Genomic DNA, 16,148 nt, shown 5'->3' with positions numbered 1-16,148 from the left:
GGGGGGCGGGGGGGCGGGGGGGCGCCCGCGGGCGCGGCGTCTTTTAGGAAATACAAAACGCTGTTTTAAATAATTTACCAAAAAGTGTGAACCAAACGGTATGGCGGCGTTTTCAAAACGCCGCCCGCACTTATAAGCTGCCCCAAACGGGCCCTTAGGAAAGAGCTTGAAGATACAAAGTTATGTTGACGATGATATTTCAACTAAGGGTGTTACTCTTGAGAAGTTGAAGTTGTACTCAATTTCAACTAGTATTCTAGCTTAAAAACAAGAGCTTTGAGTTGTAGAGCTGGAGGATATCACGTTTGAAAAAAAAGACGACGCCGACAGTAGATAATGCAATCAGTGTCCTAGTCTCCAAGTGAGAGAATTGTTGCGTTTAGTGGAGCTTGTTCCAATGATCTATTAGCAAATTAATTAAATTGCTTCTTAATAAGATCTCCTCCCAAATTTAATCTCTCGCCTTCAGCAAAAGGAGAATCCGACCATGTGCTTTGCTCGCAAACCAAGTCCCACGTACCGCGTAAACATTTCTCCGCGTACAACAATTTCTTTCTTAAATGGGCTTTGCTAGCTTATTCTAAATAAGCTAATTGCAAAACCCATGAGATTATCTCTCCCTTCGGCTGAAGCAGCATGGGAGTAAATGGAAGTAAAAAAGATTTGCTTTTGTCTTGGATTTGTCTTTTTTCCATCTTTTTCTCACGTGGCTCAAGAGGAAGAGAGAGAGAGAGAGAGAGAGAGAGAGAGAGAGAGAGAGAGAGAGAGAGGGAGGGAGAGTTATTTCTTGTAATCATCCAGGTGATCTACGTGTGTAATCCTCAAACTAATAAAATCCTCTGCAACTCCGTGGACGTAGGCAATTTGCAAAACCACGTAAATCTGTGTGTTTCCGCAGTTCTTTTCTGGTTCGCGATTTTTCTCGATCCAGTTTTTCATTTTATTGTTGTCGTTTTTCACAACCCTTTTTTATTTTTCATGAAATTTATTGTCATGATTATACATGTGATAATGATTTCTTTTGATGCATCATAGTATATTCAACAGAAGCTCTCTTTAATTTTGTTCCTCAAATTGTAAATGTATAGCAATTGTGTGCCACGTATTCAAATGCCTTTAAATTGATGAGTATTATCATTTTTCGGTCGAGCACAGTGATGATTGGTCTGTAAAAAAAGCTCGTCGTTCACAAATAATCAAGTTCAATTCATTTATAAGGCAAGTGAGCTGAACACAAACAATATTTTTGAGCTTGATTTAAAAATAAGCTAAACAAGAGCATCTTATTTTTGCTCGAAATAGTTGATTAATTAAGAAAATATTTATTGACATTCTTTCATATTTATATTTGCATGTATTTAGAAAATAATAAATTTTATTATGTTTAAAACTTATTTAAGTGGATAATTATAATATAGATAAGTTATGTAAATACATAAAATTTGGGTGGAAGCTATGTAAATGTCCTAAAAACAACTCCAATGACTAAAGTATTAGGTGATAAATATGTAAATAAAAATATATTAAATGGTATATATGTAAATATTTTTGCCCTGTTGAAATTTGATTTATTGAGAAGCTCTATAAATCCATGAAAAAACAGCTTCGCCGGAAGGTAACTTGTAAAATAATTAAGAAAATTTTTATTTATTGAGTTTAAATTTGGTCGGTTCCACCGTTATTTTTATTCGCGCCAGCCGGAGAACATTCGGATTCCACGGCGGATATTCCCTTTTTTAGGGTTTATTCCGGTTCGTTATCCTGCACGAGCACCATAATGATCATAATGATCCTCATCAACAGCTTGCAGCTGTTACTAATTCTCGATGAACGTATCCCTAATGACTCGGTGCAGGATAGCATATAGCATTCCCTGTACAAACCGCAAGCACACGTGGCAACTATAGAACAGCCAAAATAATAATAGTAATTTAAGGGTTATTTAATTTGCTAAAAAGGTAAATGAAACGCAAAAAATATAGTAAAAATAAATATGATGTATTTCAAATAAATTTTGTTATTCATAAGCATAAAATGTATTATTTATATATACATTCACTGTACACGCTAAAAAGAAAAAATAGTATAAAACTCTTGAATAATGAAGAAAAAAAATATTACATCAGGACACCTGATGCATTCAGAGTCTAATGGTGGGGAACCACGTGTCAAGAGGACTCCACTGTTTTTAACTACGACCGATACCAATGTATTAGGGTGGGGGGCACTTGACACGTGACGCTCCACCATTAGACTCTGAACGCAAACTGTTTTAGAACTCCTGATATAATGTTCTGTACAATAACACAATGATTGGTTACATATTTATAGTGATTGTGCTGGCCGATGATTGTGTTACACAGAATATAGTGTATGCAGACATTGCTCAAATCTAAGAGATTTGAAATACGCCAAAAATGAAATTAAATGTAGGATTTGAAATTCGTTACAATTTTACATTACATTTATTTTTTTAAAATCAAACAATCAAATTTTACATTAATGTATTTGTAATTCAAACCATCTTATAGTGCATGCAGACATTGCTCAAATCTAAGAGATTTGAAATACGCCAAAAAAGAAATTAAATGTAGGATTTGAAATTCATTACAATTTTACATTACATTTATTTTCTTAAAATCAAACAATCAAAATTTTACATTCATGAATTTGTAATTCAAACCATCTCGGACTAAATCAAATAACCCATAAATTAATGCTCTTCGATATAAAAACTACTCAAAATTTTCTTTTGAGACAACTTATCGTATTTATATATTAAGCATAATCAAGTAAATATAGTCTTAAGATTGAATCAATAAAATATAAATAATCATGAACTCAATTCTAAATATCCACAAAATTAAAAAACGTTTGACTTTAATATAATTGAGAATTTTATCAACTAAAATAATTGATACTTTTCTTATCACAATTAATTAGAAATTTAGGGTGTGTTTGAGACAGTTTGTGCTTATCCAGATAATCAGTTTATCTTGAAATGTTGCGTTTAGTGTAAAAATCTAATCACATTTTCAGATAAGCTACCGAAATGTATTTTTCAAACGGTGAAGTGACGTTTTGAAAACGTCGCCCGCACTTATAAGCTGCCCCAAAAGAGCTCTTAATCAAAAGAAACAATTTTGTTTAATTATAGACCGATGATTTCCATCACGTGAGCTTTCGATGGAGGCTCAAATGTCGCAACCATCCCTATTTTGATGCTGGAGAAAATGTCAACCAAAATACAGTTTCGAGATATTAAAGCAAAAAAAGGAAATAATACTTCTTAGTTATTATAATAAATAAATAATTAAGATATGCAAATTATTTATAACCCTCCAAAGCTAATGGCAGACTGCGGCTAATAAGCTCCAAAATACTCCGCAGAGGGCGCGTATTGGAATCGAAAAGTGCGAGGTGCGAGGTGCGAGGGCTCCAGAATAGTTAGGGATCTGCTTTGATTTGGTGCAAATTTTAGTCGTAGGGTTTGCGGCGGGGTTATTCAGATTTGGAAGGAGGGCGATGCAAACCGAGGCGCGGGTAGGGATGGTGGTGGAAGGAGGAGGGCAGAGGAGTTTCGGCGCCGTCCATAGCTGTGCGGCATCCGCCGCCAAAACGGCCGCCGGTGAGCTTGCCGTGAACGGTGCTGCCGCGCGAAAGTATTCCGCACAGCGCCACTCGCAGCTCGAGCAGCAGCCACAAGTTGGGGCTCTGTCGCATCTTCTCGCCGGAGGTCTTGCCGGGGTCGTCAGCAAGACCTGCACGGCTCCTCTCGGTCGTCTTACCATTCTTCTCCAAGTAATCTCTGCGATTTTTTTTTTCCTGAAGCTATGGAGGTTATTTCCTCTGTTTGGTTAGAATTTTTGTTATGTGTGGTTCTATTTTTCAAAAGTTTTATTTTTATTTTTTTGACACCATCGGACATCGGATTTGCCTGACTATTTGGTAAATGTGGTGTGCAGCCGACATTAATCATCAAATGCTTGTGATGTAAGAATTCATTGAATGACAAAGGCTTCCTGCTTTTCATTCAACATTCTCATCATCTCCCTTTTCTTCTTAGATAGTTTAGAAATCAACTTTTACTTTTTTTTCTTATGCCTGAATTTTGATAGTATGAACATGGGCGAGATCTAGCTAGGGTTTGCAAATGTACTAAATTGCCTAATCTGGATAATGAAAAATATCAAACTTTACTACATATATAGAGAAGTCTCAATTTTCAGGGGTGGGCAAAATCTCAATTTTCAGGCCGTGCAATTGCCCACCCTAAACATAAACTGGTGCTGCAAAATAGGTTTTTTTCCCCCAAACATTTGGCAAGGTTTTTGAGTTCCCAGGAGCCACAACAACATTAATCACTTGTATATGTTGGTCATTTGATTTTGTAGCACTTGGTAGGGAGTTTGGGGCGAAGACGAGCATAATATATTGCTGGTTTATTTTGCATTTGACCCTAATTTTGGTAAAGGAGTATAAAAAACCTTGTAGGTCAACTCAACTTTTGTTTAATCTATTTTATTTGGTCAGATTGGATGCAAACCTCATACCTCGATATGCAATAACACTAGCTAAATTCCTGTTTTGAACAAGGATACTTTTCCACATTCAGCTTATTAGCAATAATAACTCTATAAATGTAGCATTCATATTCAATCTGTTTATCAGAAACATATAATTGAAGCGGTGGCACTAGAACACATTTTTGACAATTGGAAACATGCACAAGGCCACTAATGCCAGTTTCTCTGCGTTTGGCTGGATATGTGGAAGTGTAAACTTTGAACAATGTAGTTTTGTAAGGTCTAATGCTCAAATTGCTAGCTCACTTGTTTGTACAAAGCATTTCGTACTTCTTCGTTACTTTCATTGCTAGCTTGATGTTAGTGATAGTGTAAGTGGGGTTTAACGACCTTATCATTTATTCATCCTAATATATAGAGAACACAATGACATACTTTAACGACCTTATCATTAATTCATTAAATTTGTTGGAATTGTAAATGTCTGTATCATCCTTCTCAATTACTTTTCTATTTTTTTTTGAAACCATCATGAACCATTGAATTTTTAATATGAGCATCACAATATGAAAATGAAAAAAAAAATCCCATATTCTGATAATCTGACTCCTAAATAATGACTGCAAATTTTTAGCAGCTAATTCATTAATTGTTTCATTATCTAGATTCCAGGGTGATTTCACTAACATTTTTTAAAGATCAATGAATTGTAAAATTCATTAATAGCCTCAGAAATCATTGACCTTATGTGCAACAGATCTATATCATTAATAAACCTTGATTGAAATTGTCAATCATACCTTCATCATGTTTGGTGAGGAACGTTTAACCTACCATTTGGTTTGAGTTTTAGCCCTTAACGAGAAATTCTTTTTAACTTACATTAAATTCTTAGGTTTCTCTTTCATGGATTCCAAAACCCTAATACACTTTTCTTCAAAGGTGAATCTAGAAATATTGTGATAGTTTAAATATATTGATATCATTAGAATGTCAAACTATAAATCTTCAAACATCATGAATGGGTGCTCATTTACAATGATCATCATAGCAAAAATATTTTTTTATCCTATTATGATCAAAGCTAATGGTACAATTAATCCATTCTTCTTAAGGTTCCCAGTGATTGGATCAAAGTGTTTATGCTTTTTTCCTCTCATGATTAGCTTTTTTGTAATGATGAATCATGAAATGCCTGCCCATTAAAATGTTACAGTTTTTTGCTTCCCAACTTGTCACAATGATTGCATTTCCATTTTTGTAGTCACTTTCATTTTCTTTATTAGAAATCCCATTTCAATTCCAAACTGTTGACCTACATTCACCTTCTCTATTATAGTAACTTCTCCCACTCTATCAATCTTTATTATTTTATTGTCAGTACGGGGATGGTTTGAATTATTGCCACATTGATTTTCGAATAAGTTGATATCACAAGAAATAGACATTGTATCACTCTTGTTAATATTGCATTATATAAAAGTTATAATGACAACAATATACAAAATATTGAACTATTGCATTGCAAAGATTACAATCTAAGAAATTTAAGAGCTTGAAACTAACATAAGATTACAATTGAGTGCTTCTATTTTTGCATTGCAAAGATTACAATCTAAGAAATTTAAGATCTTGAGACTAACATAAGATTACAATTGAGTGCTTCTACAAGCTCATTAAGCAACATAGACGGTAGAGCTAAAAAAAGTAATGCTATAAACTAAGGCAAATTAAATATGTATCGTCATTGCAAAATAGAATAAAAGAACATCTTAGAATTAGTATAAACCAATAAAACAAAAAGTCATAACTACATAAGCTAAGCTACTACCAAAGTATTTTCTTCTCTCAACTCAAATTAAAATAGTGACAAAAAAAATAATTTAAATGGATTTCACTAGTCATTGATTATAAAAATAACTCATATAAGTGATCCCCTTCTTTTTTAATTTTTATTTTTTCCCCTTCTTTAATTAGAGAAATAAGATGTTTAACGTAAAAAATAAAATACTCATTTTATAAGTCAGTTGAACACATTATCTGGGGCTAAGGATTTTAAATAGTTTTTAGCCAAAAATGACATGAACATAGCAAATAAGTAATCAAGCCTGTGAGCTAAGAAGTTATTGAACTTCTTAACAAATAAATTTGAGCAATCTAAACATGCAGTTAATCAGTGAGAAACAAAATAATAGAGCATCATAATCTACCAAAATTGAGATAGCATTCAAATCATAACTAACTAAGCTCAGGGTTCATTTGGGATAATTTTTCACATCTTTATTATATGGACAGTTGACGCACTTCTATTAGGCCACAGCTTTCTTTTTTGCATTTTAGTGTTTCTTTTTTCTTTAATGGCAACAAGCGGCTTTTCTTAATGAGATATGCTAAAGTATAATGGCTATTAAGTATTAGTTGGCTTAGAAGTGAAAAATCTATAGTGACCGCAATAACTTTCAATGCTTTGTAGGGTGTAATTTTTTCATGATTTATTTACAGACAGTTACAGCCACCTCTTATGAACCCTAAGCTACTAAAGAGAAATTATTTTCCATTTACAACTTATATTAATATTGATAGAAGCAAAGGGGTTAAGAGGGATCTCACCCGCAACTTATTATAGAAATAACTCAATTAAGTGATCCTCCTTTTATGCATAATAAATGACTATATGAGATACATTACCACAAAAGCTTCACAAAATAAGTGATTTATTCTTAAAAAAAAGAGTTAGTGAGAGAGTTGAGGGTTGAGACGAGAGAGAAGTGAGGAAAGTGCATAAGATGATTTATCATCTATGAGAAGAGGAGCTGGGGAGATGAGGGCAATGAGAAGGATTAACTTTATGCTAAAATTGGAGCCTTTTATTAAATAAAATGGGCAATTATTACTTTTCATCACTATCACCATCGGATTTAAAAATACAATTGATTAAAAACAAGAATTGATTTTTAGCAAGATTCAAACCCAACACCCTTACACAAAGAGGCAACATAAGATAGACTTTAACAATTGTGCTAAGCAAAAGCGACTTTTAAAAGTTTCCTTAATATACTTTTATGCATGATATTATTAACTTTTTAAAAAAATTGCATCTTGACTAAATCTATAAAAAAATTGCATCTTGATCTAATTCTGTGCCAGATAAATTGGCATATAGCTCACTGGATTAAAAATTAACTGTTTCCATAAATTTGGCTCATTTTCTTTGTCAGAGCTTAATCTAAGCAAAACACCAACTTAATTTTCAAGCACGCTTTGATCTCTGAGCAAGCTTCAAACTTCAGCTCTAGTGGTTTTCATCCTGCTTTAGAGATCCATTTTTTTGTCAAACCTTAGGATGCATTGTATGTACGACAATTTGATAGCTTGGTTGCAACTTCATTGGCCCAAATCTAGAAGTAATCTCTTTATTAAAGCTGGGGCAAGATTATGTACTCGAACCCCTCTCCATATAATGCTATAGGTACGAGCCTTGTGCTTGAGTAGATTGCAGACTAAAATATAATTGCAATTTGTTTGTTTGGTCAATTGTATCGGCCATATGTGAATTTGCTTAAAATTCTTTATTTTTGCTGGTCAATCTAATGCCCCTTTTTTACTTTTTTTTCAGGTGCAGGGCATGCACTCTAATGCTGCAATTTTAAAAAAGGCTAGTATATTGCACGAGGCCTCACGTATAGTTCGTGAAGAAGGATTTAGAGCCTTTTGGAAAGGGAATTTGGTTACAATTGTGCACAGGCTTCCTTATTCCTCCATCAGCTTCTATGCATATGATCGATACAAAATTGTACGTGCGAAAACTTGTAGATTAAGAGTGCCTCATCAGTTTCCAAATTGCTTTATGATGCATTTTGCTTTTTATTTCAATGCCTCTTTATCTCCTGAAATGTTCATTTATTCTGCTTATATTTCTGTTAGTTGCTTCATTTGCTTCCTGGGCTGGAAGAAGGCAATCAATATGGAAGTACTGATGTTTTTGTTCGGTTATTGGGTGGTGGTTTGGCTGGAATGACAGCCGCATCTTTCACATACCCATTGGACTTGGTGAGAACTCGTCTTGCTGCACAGGTAATTTGTCAAGAATGTCAAATGCATTTATTTTTGTATTCCAGATATTTGATCTTCTTAGCTCCTTGTGCTTTTAAATGTTTTAGCTGAATGTATAAATATGTTCCATGAGTTTTTGAATGTGAAGCTAAATGCTTAGCCATGAGACAATTTCTGCAGCAATCTAAAACTTCTATTTTATCTTCTTTCTAAGAACTTACAACCTGTTTGGGATCATTTTTATTTTTTATTGTTATTTCATTTTGTTGATATTTTGATTCGAAATAAAATCTTTCTGATGGTGGCGGGTGTTTTAAAAATACTCATAACACTGAAATGCTGGTTTGAGTGTTTTTTTAAAACAACAAGTTCATTTGTTTTTAAAAACAAAATATTATAACTCTTAAAATATATACTAAATAAACTTACTTTTTAAAACAAAAAATAAATAAATAAAACAAAGAATGATTCCAAATAAGCCCTTAGTTTTTTCTTTGACATTATAATCCACTGATACCTTTGGTCCTCTACCAACTAAATCCTTTTATTTTGATTTCAAATAGTGTTTGATTTGCTTATTACCATTTGTGTATTATGGTTGCTACTTGCACTTTTTATTACTGGATCTGGATCTATTTGAAGGTTTGATTCAACTTAAATCCTTTGCGTTTGTTAATATCTATCATGATCCATATGTTTATCGAGAATGATTTCCATCTAAATGCATTTCTTTTATTTTAAATTTAATGTAACAGTCTTGAGTTAGTCTAATCTTAGAACCCTAGAGATATGTGACCTGGAAACAATACTAGGGCATCCCACAAGCTTTTTGAGACTGATTGTTAGGATTTGACTTCATATTTTTTGTTGAATATTCTAGTTGGTGAACTTGTAGGACTTCAAAAACTATTAGAAAGACATCACTGGCTGAATTTTTATATTATTCACTAAAATATGCAAATTCATCACTTTGTCGTTTGACTCTTTTCTAGTGGGTTATAATAGTTATCTTCAGGTCTTGTAGTTTATGGCTATGAAGAATCTCATATGGATCAAAATTATTATTGGGTAGGGTATTTGAAAAGTGCTAGGTGCGTGGTTGCAAAGCATTATGAAGGGCCCATAATTTTTGGTAGGTGCTAGGAAGGAATCAGCGAATTATAGATGGGAGCAAGAAAGTGTTCCGTAGATGGTCTCATAAATATTATAGTTAAGGTTTGAGTATATTATATCAGAGAGAGTGAGGAGTTTGATGAAGATAGTTAATTTCTCTTTAGCTCATAGTTCATATATGGATGTCCGTGTTTTTATGTTTGAGAGATGAGCTGGTAGGGGGGGTATTGACTAGTGTTCATGATTGATTAGATCATGCATTAGTTTCCGGTATTACTTGTATGGGTAAAAGTTGTGATGTTATTATTAAATATACGACATTGATCATAAGAAACTCAGGTATCTTCCAAAACTACATCCAACTATAGTTTTGGAAATTCTCCGCTTAAGATTAGAAGTGTATATTTGACGACAAAAGTTTAAAAAAAAATGTTGATCTATTGAAAGAATGAAGAAAAAAAGCAAGTTAACAATTAGGAAGATTTGCATACCTAACACCTAAACTTCAATTTTTACTTGCATACCATCTTACCTATATATGAAAGGTGTATTTTGTTTTTTTTTAATTTAAATAGTGGTATTTTTGATGTCTTATGAAAGATTTGGGTGGTATAAATGTAAAAAATAAAGTTTAGTCATTTTTATGTAAATACATAAGAATTGGATGGAATGTATGTAAATGCCCCCCAACAATTTATATATCTGATTTTGTGGGATTACATTTTTATAAAATTCGAAGGATATTTTGGCATCATGTTATTCTGAGATTGGAATCATAAGCCATGTAGGTTAGTTGTAGATCTTGTATAATTATGTGAAATTGATGGGTTATTTTTTAGGATAAATGTCACCTAGTTTGTCAGCCACATCATACTTTTCATGGGCCCATATTTTTAAAAGCACTTCATTTTGGTCCTTCAAAGTTACTTCATTTTGGTCACTATCACAATTGCTCTGTTAATTTTCTCGATTAAATTTGATCAATGGACCTTGCACTCAGTTACTTATGACATTCTTCATCAAGAGAATGATCATGTATCCTTTTACCCATCATCTCTGATCTATGTCCCTTAGCTCCATCTACTACCACGCCCTCTCCCGCCTCCTGTGTTGATGCTTATTTTTTTTGTTGAGTACTACTACCACTTCATCCACCATGGTCAACAACTCATTCACGCCTAGAACTACACCTCCTTCGCCACCTCCACCCTCCTCTTCCTCACCCTAGCCCTTTTTTCCACCAACTCTTCTTGTCTCACGATCACCACCATTCTTCTGGAACTGTTTTATTCCATCCTCAAATCCTTTGCTTCTAACCTCAACAACCACTGCTTCACATCTGCATTGCCACACTACTCGAGTGCTCTGATATTTACCTCAGGCTTACCAACAGTGGTGAACATATGCATCCCCAATGCCTTGATAACACATTTTATGACCTTGAGGAAGCCAACTCGCTTTGTTAAGGGAACCAAAATATGAAGAAGGCTTCAAACACTAAAGCAAGCATTGGTTTCCTTGATTCTGTTACACATTCAGGGGTAATTTAGATGTTGGGTCTCTGTAATCAGAAAGTAACTTAGGAGACGTGTGTATTTGTTATCGGATAGTTTGCAACAATGGTGTTTTTGCTAGCGTGATTCTTTTACTGAAAATGCACTCACAATTATCTAGACTAGCGACGTGCTATAATATTTTCATGGTATTTTTTATAGTAGGCATGTTAAGTTGTTAAGCAGGGATGAAAAAACCACAATCAGGCCGATATAACATTGATAAATAACAAATTAGCGAGTCTAAAAAAATAAATAAATAAAAAGGCACTGTAACATTTACCTGTGGAACAATTTTACATTATTTTGGTTATAGTGAAATCAAGTGAGAGGTGTCTTAAATTAATTTGTATTAATACTTTCTTGATGGAAGGTAGAAATATATTATAGCAAGAGATATTATTACTTTGCAGACAAATCATGCGTATTATCAAGGCATCTGGCACGCACATAAGGCTATTTGTAGAGATGAGGGTGTTCGGGGGCTGTATAAAGGTCTTGGAGCTACTTTAATGGTAAAATAATCTACTTGGCTGATTCCAGTCATGATTATTTATGTATTAATTGGCTAGCAACTGCTTGTAATCTACAGGGAGTAGGCCCAAATATAGCCATCAGCTTTTCGGTTTATGAGACTTTGAGATACAACTGGCAGATGCGAAGGTGACCGTTTGCTTTCTCTTAGCCGTCATAAGTTTTTATTATATTGAAAATATTCTTCATTCATTTGCCTTTGTAGGTGGATGAGTATTTAGGAACATTTAAATTGATTTTTGCCTTTCAATGCCAGGCCAGAGGACTCTAACGTCTTGGTTAGTTTAGCTTGTGGAAGCATTTCTGGAATTGCTTCGTCAACAGGTAATTTCTCGCTTTTTTTTTTTTTTTTGCAGGAACCTACAGGTAATTTTCTCACTATTATTTAGTGGTGATCATTCTATTGTACACGAGATGAATTTTGGTAAATTATAGAAGCGAATAAAGTCAATTATAGAGTAAGATTACAACAGGATTTACAGCTACTGATTATTTTATGTGCGTCATGAAATGAATTTTGATGGTAAATTATTGAAGTCAGCGAAATGAACTATTTTCTTTGTTTGAATAGTTTGTATTACAACTTACTCGCTGTATTGACTGTCATCATTATCATTAGCCTAATCCTAGTTTATAAAACCGTATTTTCCATTTATTCTTGCCAATGCTTATATTATTTTGTTTCTTGGAAATAGCTTTTATTGTTTTTTTATATTGCTTTCATTTGCAGTCCATATAATTGGCTCAATTAATGTCCAAGTCTTCTAGTTGTGGAAAGTTTAAAAAAATGATATGTTCACTGTTCCCATATATCACTGGCCGACCACTAAAGATTTTTATGAATATGTCTCTACCATTGGGATTTTATGTAATGTTTCTAGCTAGTTAATGTCTCTGAGTTTTCTATATTTTTGAAATTAATTTTTTTTAATACCAGCTTAATCTGCCACTTTTGCTCTCAATCTACATCTCTGGATATATTTTGATGTTTTTTTTAATCTTCTGAGCCATGCAGTGACCTTTCCTTTAGATCTTGTGAGACGGCGGATGCAATTGGAAGGCGCAGCCGGTAGAGCTCGCGTCTACAAATCAGGCATTTTCGGAACATTTAAGCACATCATGCGCTCTGAAGGCTTTCGCGGCTTATACAGGGGTATATTACCCGAGTACTCCAAAGTTGTCCCGGGTATTGGGATCGCTTTTATGACTTATGAAACTCTGAAATCCCTCCTATCAGGTTCTTTTGGAAACAGCTAATGCTGTGATTTTTTCTTTGCACACCATTACATGACCATATTCATGGCTGATATCTTTTTTAGACAAATGAGTTTTTACAGATTGCCTGAGAAAATCTATGGTGGCAGATTTTGTAGTTGCTGCCACAATTTGACTTTTTGACTCCTTATATAGCCGTTATTGATTATCCAGCCCGACGAGAAAATTTGCTGATATAGATTATTGATTTGCTGTAATTTTTACGCATACTTATGTTGACATTCCTTTCCATCTTCATTGTTTATTCATTGAGTCGATCCTTTGGTGCTGTTCAGCCTTCATTATTGTAACTCAATTTGAGAACTTTGTTGGCATATATAAAATCTCATAACTCTTATACTTCTGTTCAGTGATGTTACAAATTTAAAAAAATTATTCTAATTAAGCATGTCGGCCAAATCAGAGCTGTGCAAGTTCTATGCTTCGAAATACTAACAATTTATTTTGTGTGTTATTATAGTATTCTGTTATCAAGTTGTACCTGGTTTGAAACTAACAAATTTTGAATGTTTCAATTCAATGCCAAAGAGTGCATCTTTTGATGGAGGTGTATTATTGGTTTTATTTTTGAGATTTGGTAATTGATGTTAAAAAAACTGTTTATTTTGTTTATTTTTTTTTTTTGTTGTTTCTTATGTGCATTTATTTGTGGTTTATTATTATAGGAATTTATGTTGCAATGTGTACTTCTATGTGAGATATGATCATATATATATATATATATATATATATATACATACATACATACAGAGAGAGAGAGAGAGATATTTAAAGCATGTCCAAAGGCTATTATACGAGCCCCCAACCAGCCTCATGTGCTTAACTATTTGAGGACCACTCTCATTACCGACAAACCGGTCAGAGGGGGATTCAAACTCGTGACTTAAGAGAACTTGCGTCCTTCAAAGAGGCTGCTCTACCAACATGTCACGACTGACAACACGTGATCTCTCTCTCTCACATGCACACACACACAAATATATATATATATTTGTTGATTTTTTCTTTTTTTGTGTTGTAATAGGTTCCAGGAAGTTGAGAAATATAAAATATTACCGAGAGAGAATTTTGGGAGTTGCAATTGCTGACTTTCAAGGCCTTCATAGTTTTGTTTATTGAAGGCTTTCATTTTGTAATTAACGTTTGAGAGTATATTTTTCGGTTACGAGCATATAGATTTATATTCTGGTTGGTGAAGTTTGTCTAATGTTTTGGTCATTGTTGTTTTATGGGTGGCATGGCATAGTATTATTTTTATGTTTTATTAGTAAAAAGGAGTGATTCCACATTCTAGCTTGTTTTCTTGTAACAAAATAATAAACCATTAGGTTGGTTTGATAGCATTAAGCTTGCTTATGAAGCCTGAGTTGATAAGTCATTATATTGTTAAGAATCAGTTCTAAGATTTCATCGATTAAATTAAAGAGAAAATTAGATACATAGCACCCAAATCTTATGGATTTACGTATCTCACACCTAAATTTTCATTTCTACACAACATTTTACCTGTGAATGAAAAGATGGATTTGATTTTTAAAAGGTGATAAAAAGTGTTATTTGTAATTATGCAAATTTTGGTTTGAGATAGATAAACATAAAAGTTTTGGGTGCTATGTATTTGAAATCCCCTAAATTAAATCGTCTAAAGATAATTGATATTTATTACAAAATGAAGGTGATGGAAATAAGATAACTTGTTAATGAATATGCTAATTGAAGTTGTCAAAATTACTCATCTTGGTCTGAAAACTTACTAAGGCATATAAAAGCTAATTTGTTAGCTCTTTATGAATTTCACAAGATACATAATTCTCAAAGATTCATCCCCCTAAAGCTTCTCATGAAATATTTATGTATTTTGATAGTTAAAATATAGATAAATTTATTCATTTTTCATCTAATATTTATTATTATTATTTTTGCTATTTAACTTGAATGAAATCATTATTTTAGCATTACATTTTGACTTAAATTGGCACATATGAGGTTAGACTTGAGGTTGGCGCACATGAAGGCATATCTTAACATTATTTTGTATTTTCCAATATTATAGTGAAATCTTTATGTTTTTGTGCACTTACCTGTGACATAGTTGAACGTGTAGTTTTCTATTATGAGATTACGGATTTAAATAGTACATATTGTCTTTTAGTTTGCCTTTCCCACAAAAAAAGTCTTCGTTCCTTATTTACATTATATTTCTTTTTTTTTTCCTATAAGTTATGATTTTGATTTCATCAATGAATATATTTGAATCCAATCTTGTTTTAAGTATTCATGATGCTTACGATGAGAGTCTGAAACATCCTTTAAAAAGACTATCCACTTACAGAATTATAGAACTTTGTTAGTTATTGGCCAACTATTGAGTCAATTGGATGTTGTATAACAAGAGTGGTTTAGAAAATTTTTGAGCGGGTATCAAGGGCAACCCCACATATTTATTTATTTATTTTATCCCTCATGTTGAAATTCCTGTTCAAGGTAAAGCTAACTTCCATACGTAGACTACAACTAAGCTTCAAAGCACATGCCTTGACTATAAAGTTTAATAAGACATCTCCTTAAAAGAGTACCATGCAAACATCTTTCTCATCATATTGGAAAATGCTGAACTCAACCATTCAATATATTTTCAACTCAAATAGCAAAAACTTCACCTCCATTAAATTTTAAAATGTTTTCTTGAAATTAATTTAAAAAAATAGATCTAGTTGATCACATCATCAAATAATATCACATTATTAATAGTGATGCTTAGAAATGTCAACTACTTTTCATGACATTTAGCAAGGCACCAATACCATGATTCTCAAAACTTATAAAAAACTTGCTAATTTTTGAGAAATCCATTGATTATATGCCGCAATTCTTTAGCTTACAGAAGTTGAAAAGTTTTGTAGGTTTTCTTGAATGAGGCAAAAATTTGAGAAACTCTCCACACTTTATTATTAATTTTCAACTAGACATGTGGATTGCCAAAGATTAAGAACATGTAATGGTTCGGGTTATAGTCACTCAAGGTCTATATAGAAAGTTTTTAGTTATGCACTCAATTTATAATTACCAAAGGCTTTGATTGGGTTATTGAAAC

At 33.0% G+C, this 16,148-nt stretch overlaps 1 protein-coding gene across 1 annotated transcript; it reads left to right on the top strand.

Annotated features, from left to right (window-relative positions):
- Positions 1-3,357: 3,357 nt before the first annotated feature.
- LOC110037182 (mitochondrial substrate carrier family protein B-like) lies at positions 3,358-13,179 on the top strand. Its single transcript, XM_020741768.1, has 7 exons — positions 3,358-3,801; positions 8,143-8,319; positions 8,451-8,600; positions 11,659-11,760; positions 11,838-11,908; positions 12,036-12,103; positions 12,795-13,179. Exons 1-7 carry the CDS (start codon positions 3,526-3,528, stop codon positions 13,034-13,036), a joined length of 1,086 nt encoding a protein of 361 aa, XP_020597427.1. The 5' UTR covers positions 3,358-3,525; the 3' UTR covers positions 13,037-13,179.
- Positions 13,180-16,148: the final 2,969 nt, after the last annotated feature.

This window comes from Phalaenopsis equestris, unplaced genomic scaffold (assembly GCF_001263595.1).
Source record: "Phalaenopsis equestris unplaced genomic scaffold, ASM126359v1 Scaffold216422, whole genome shotgun sequence".
NCBI lineage: Eukaryota > Viridiplantae > Streptophyta > Magnoliopsida > Asparagales > Orchidaceae > Phalaenopsis > Phalaenopsis equestris.
This window is presented reverse-complemented; position numbering and strand designations above follow the sequence as displayed.

Bases quoted from the DNA above. Each gene is read 5' to 3' on its own strand.
- LOC110037182 (XM_020741768.1), top strand. From the start codon at position 3,526: ATGCAAACCGAGGCGCGGGTAGGGATGGTGGTGGAAGGAGGAGGGCAG. The intron at 3,802-8,142 runs GTAATCTCTGCG...CTTTTTTTTCAG, and splicing joins GTCTTACCATTCTTCTCCAA to GTGCAGGGCATGCACTCTAA. The intron at 11,909-12,035 runs GTGACCGTTTGC...TTTCAATGCCAG, and splicing joins TACAACTGGCAGATGCGAAG to GCCAGAGGACTCTAACGTCT.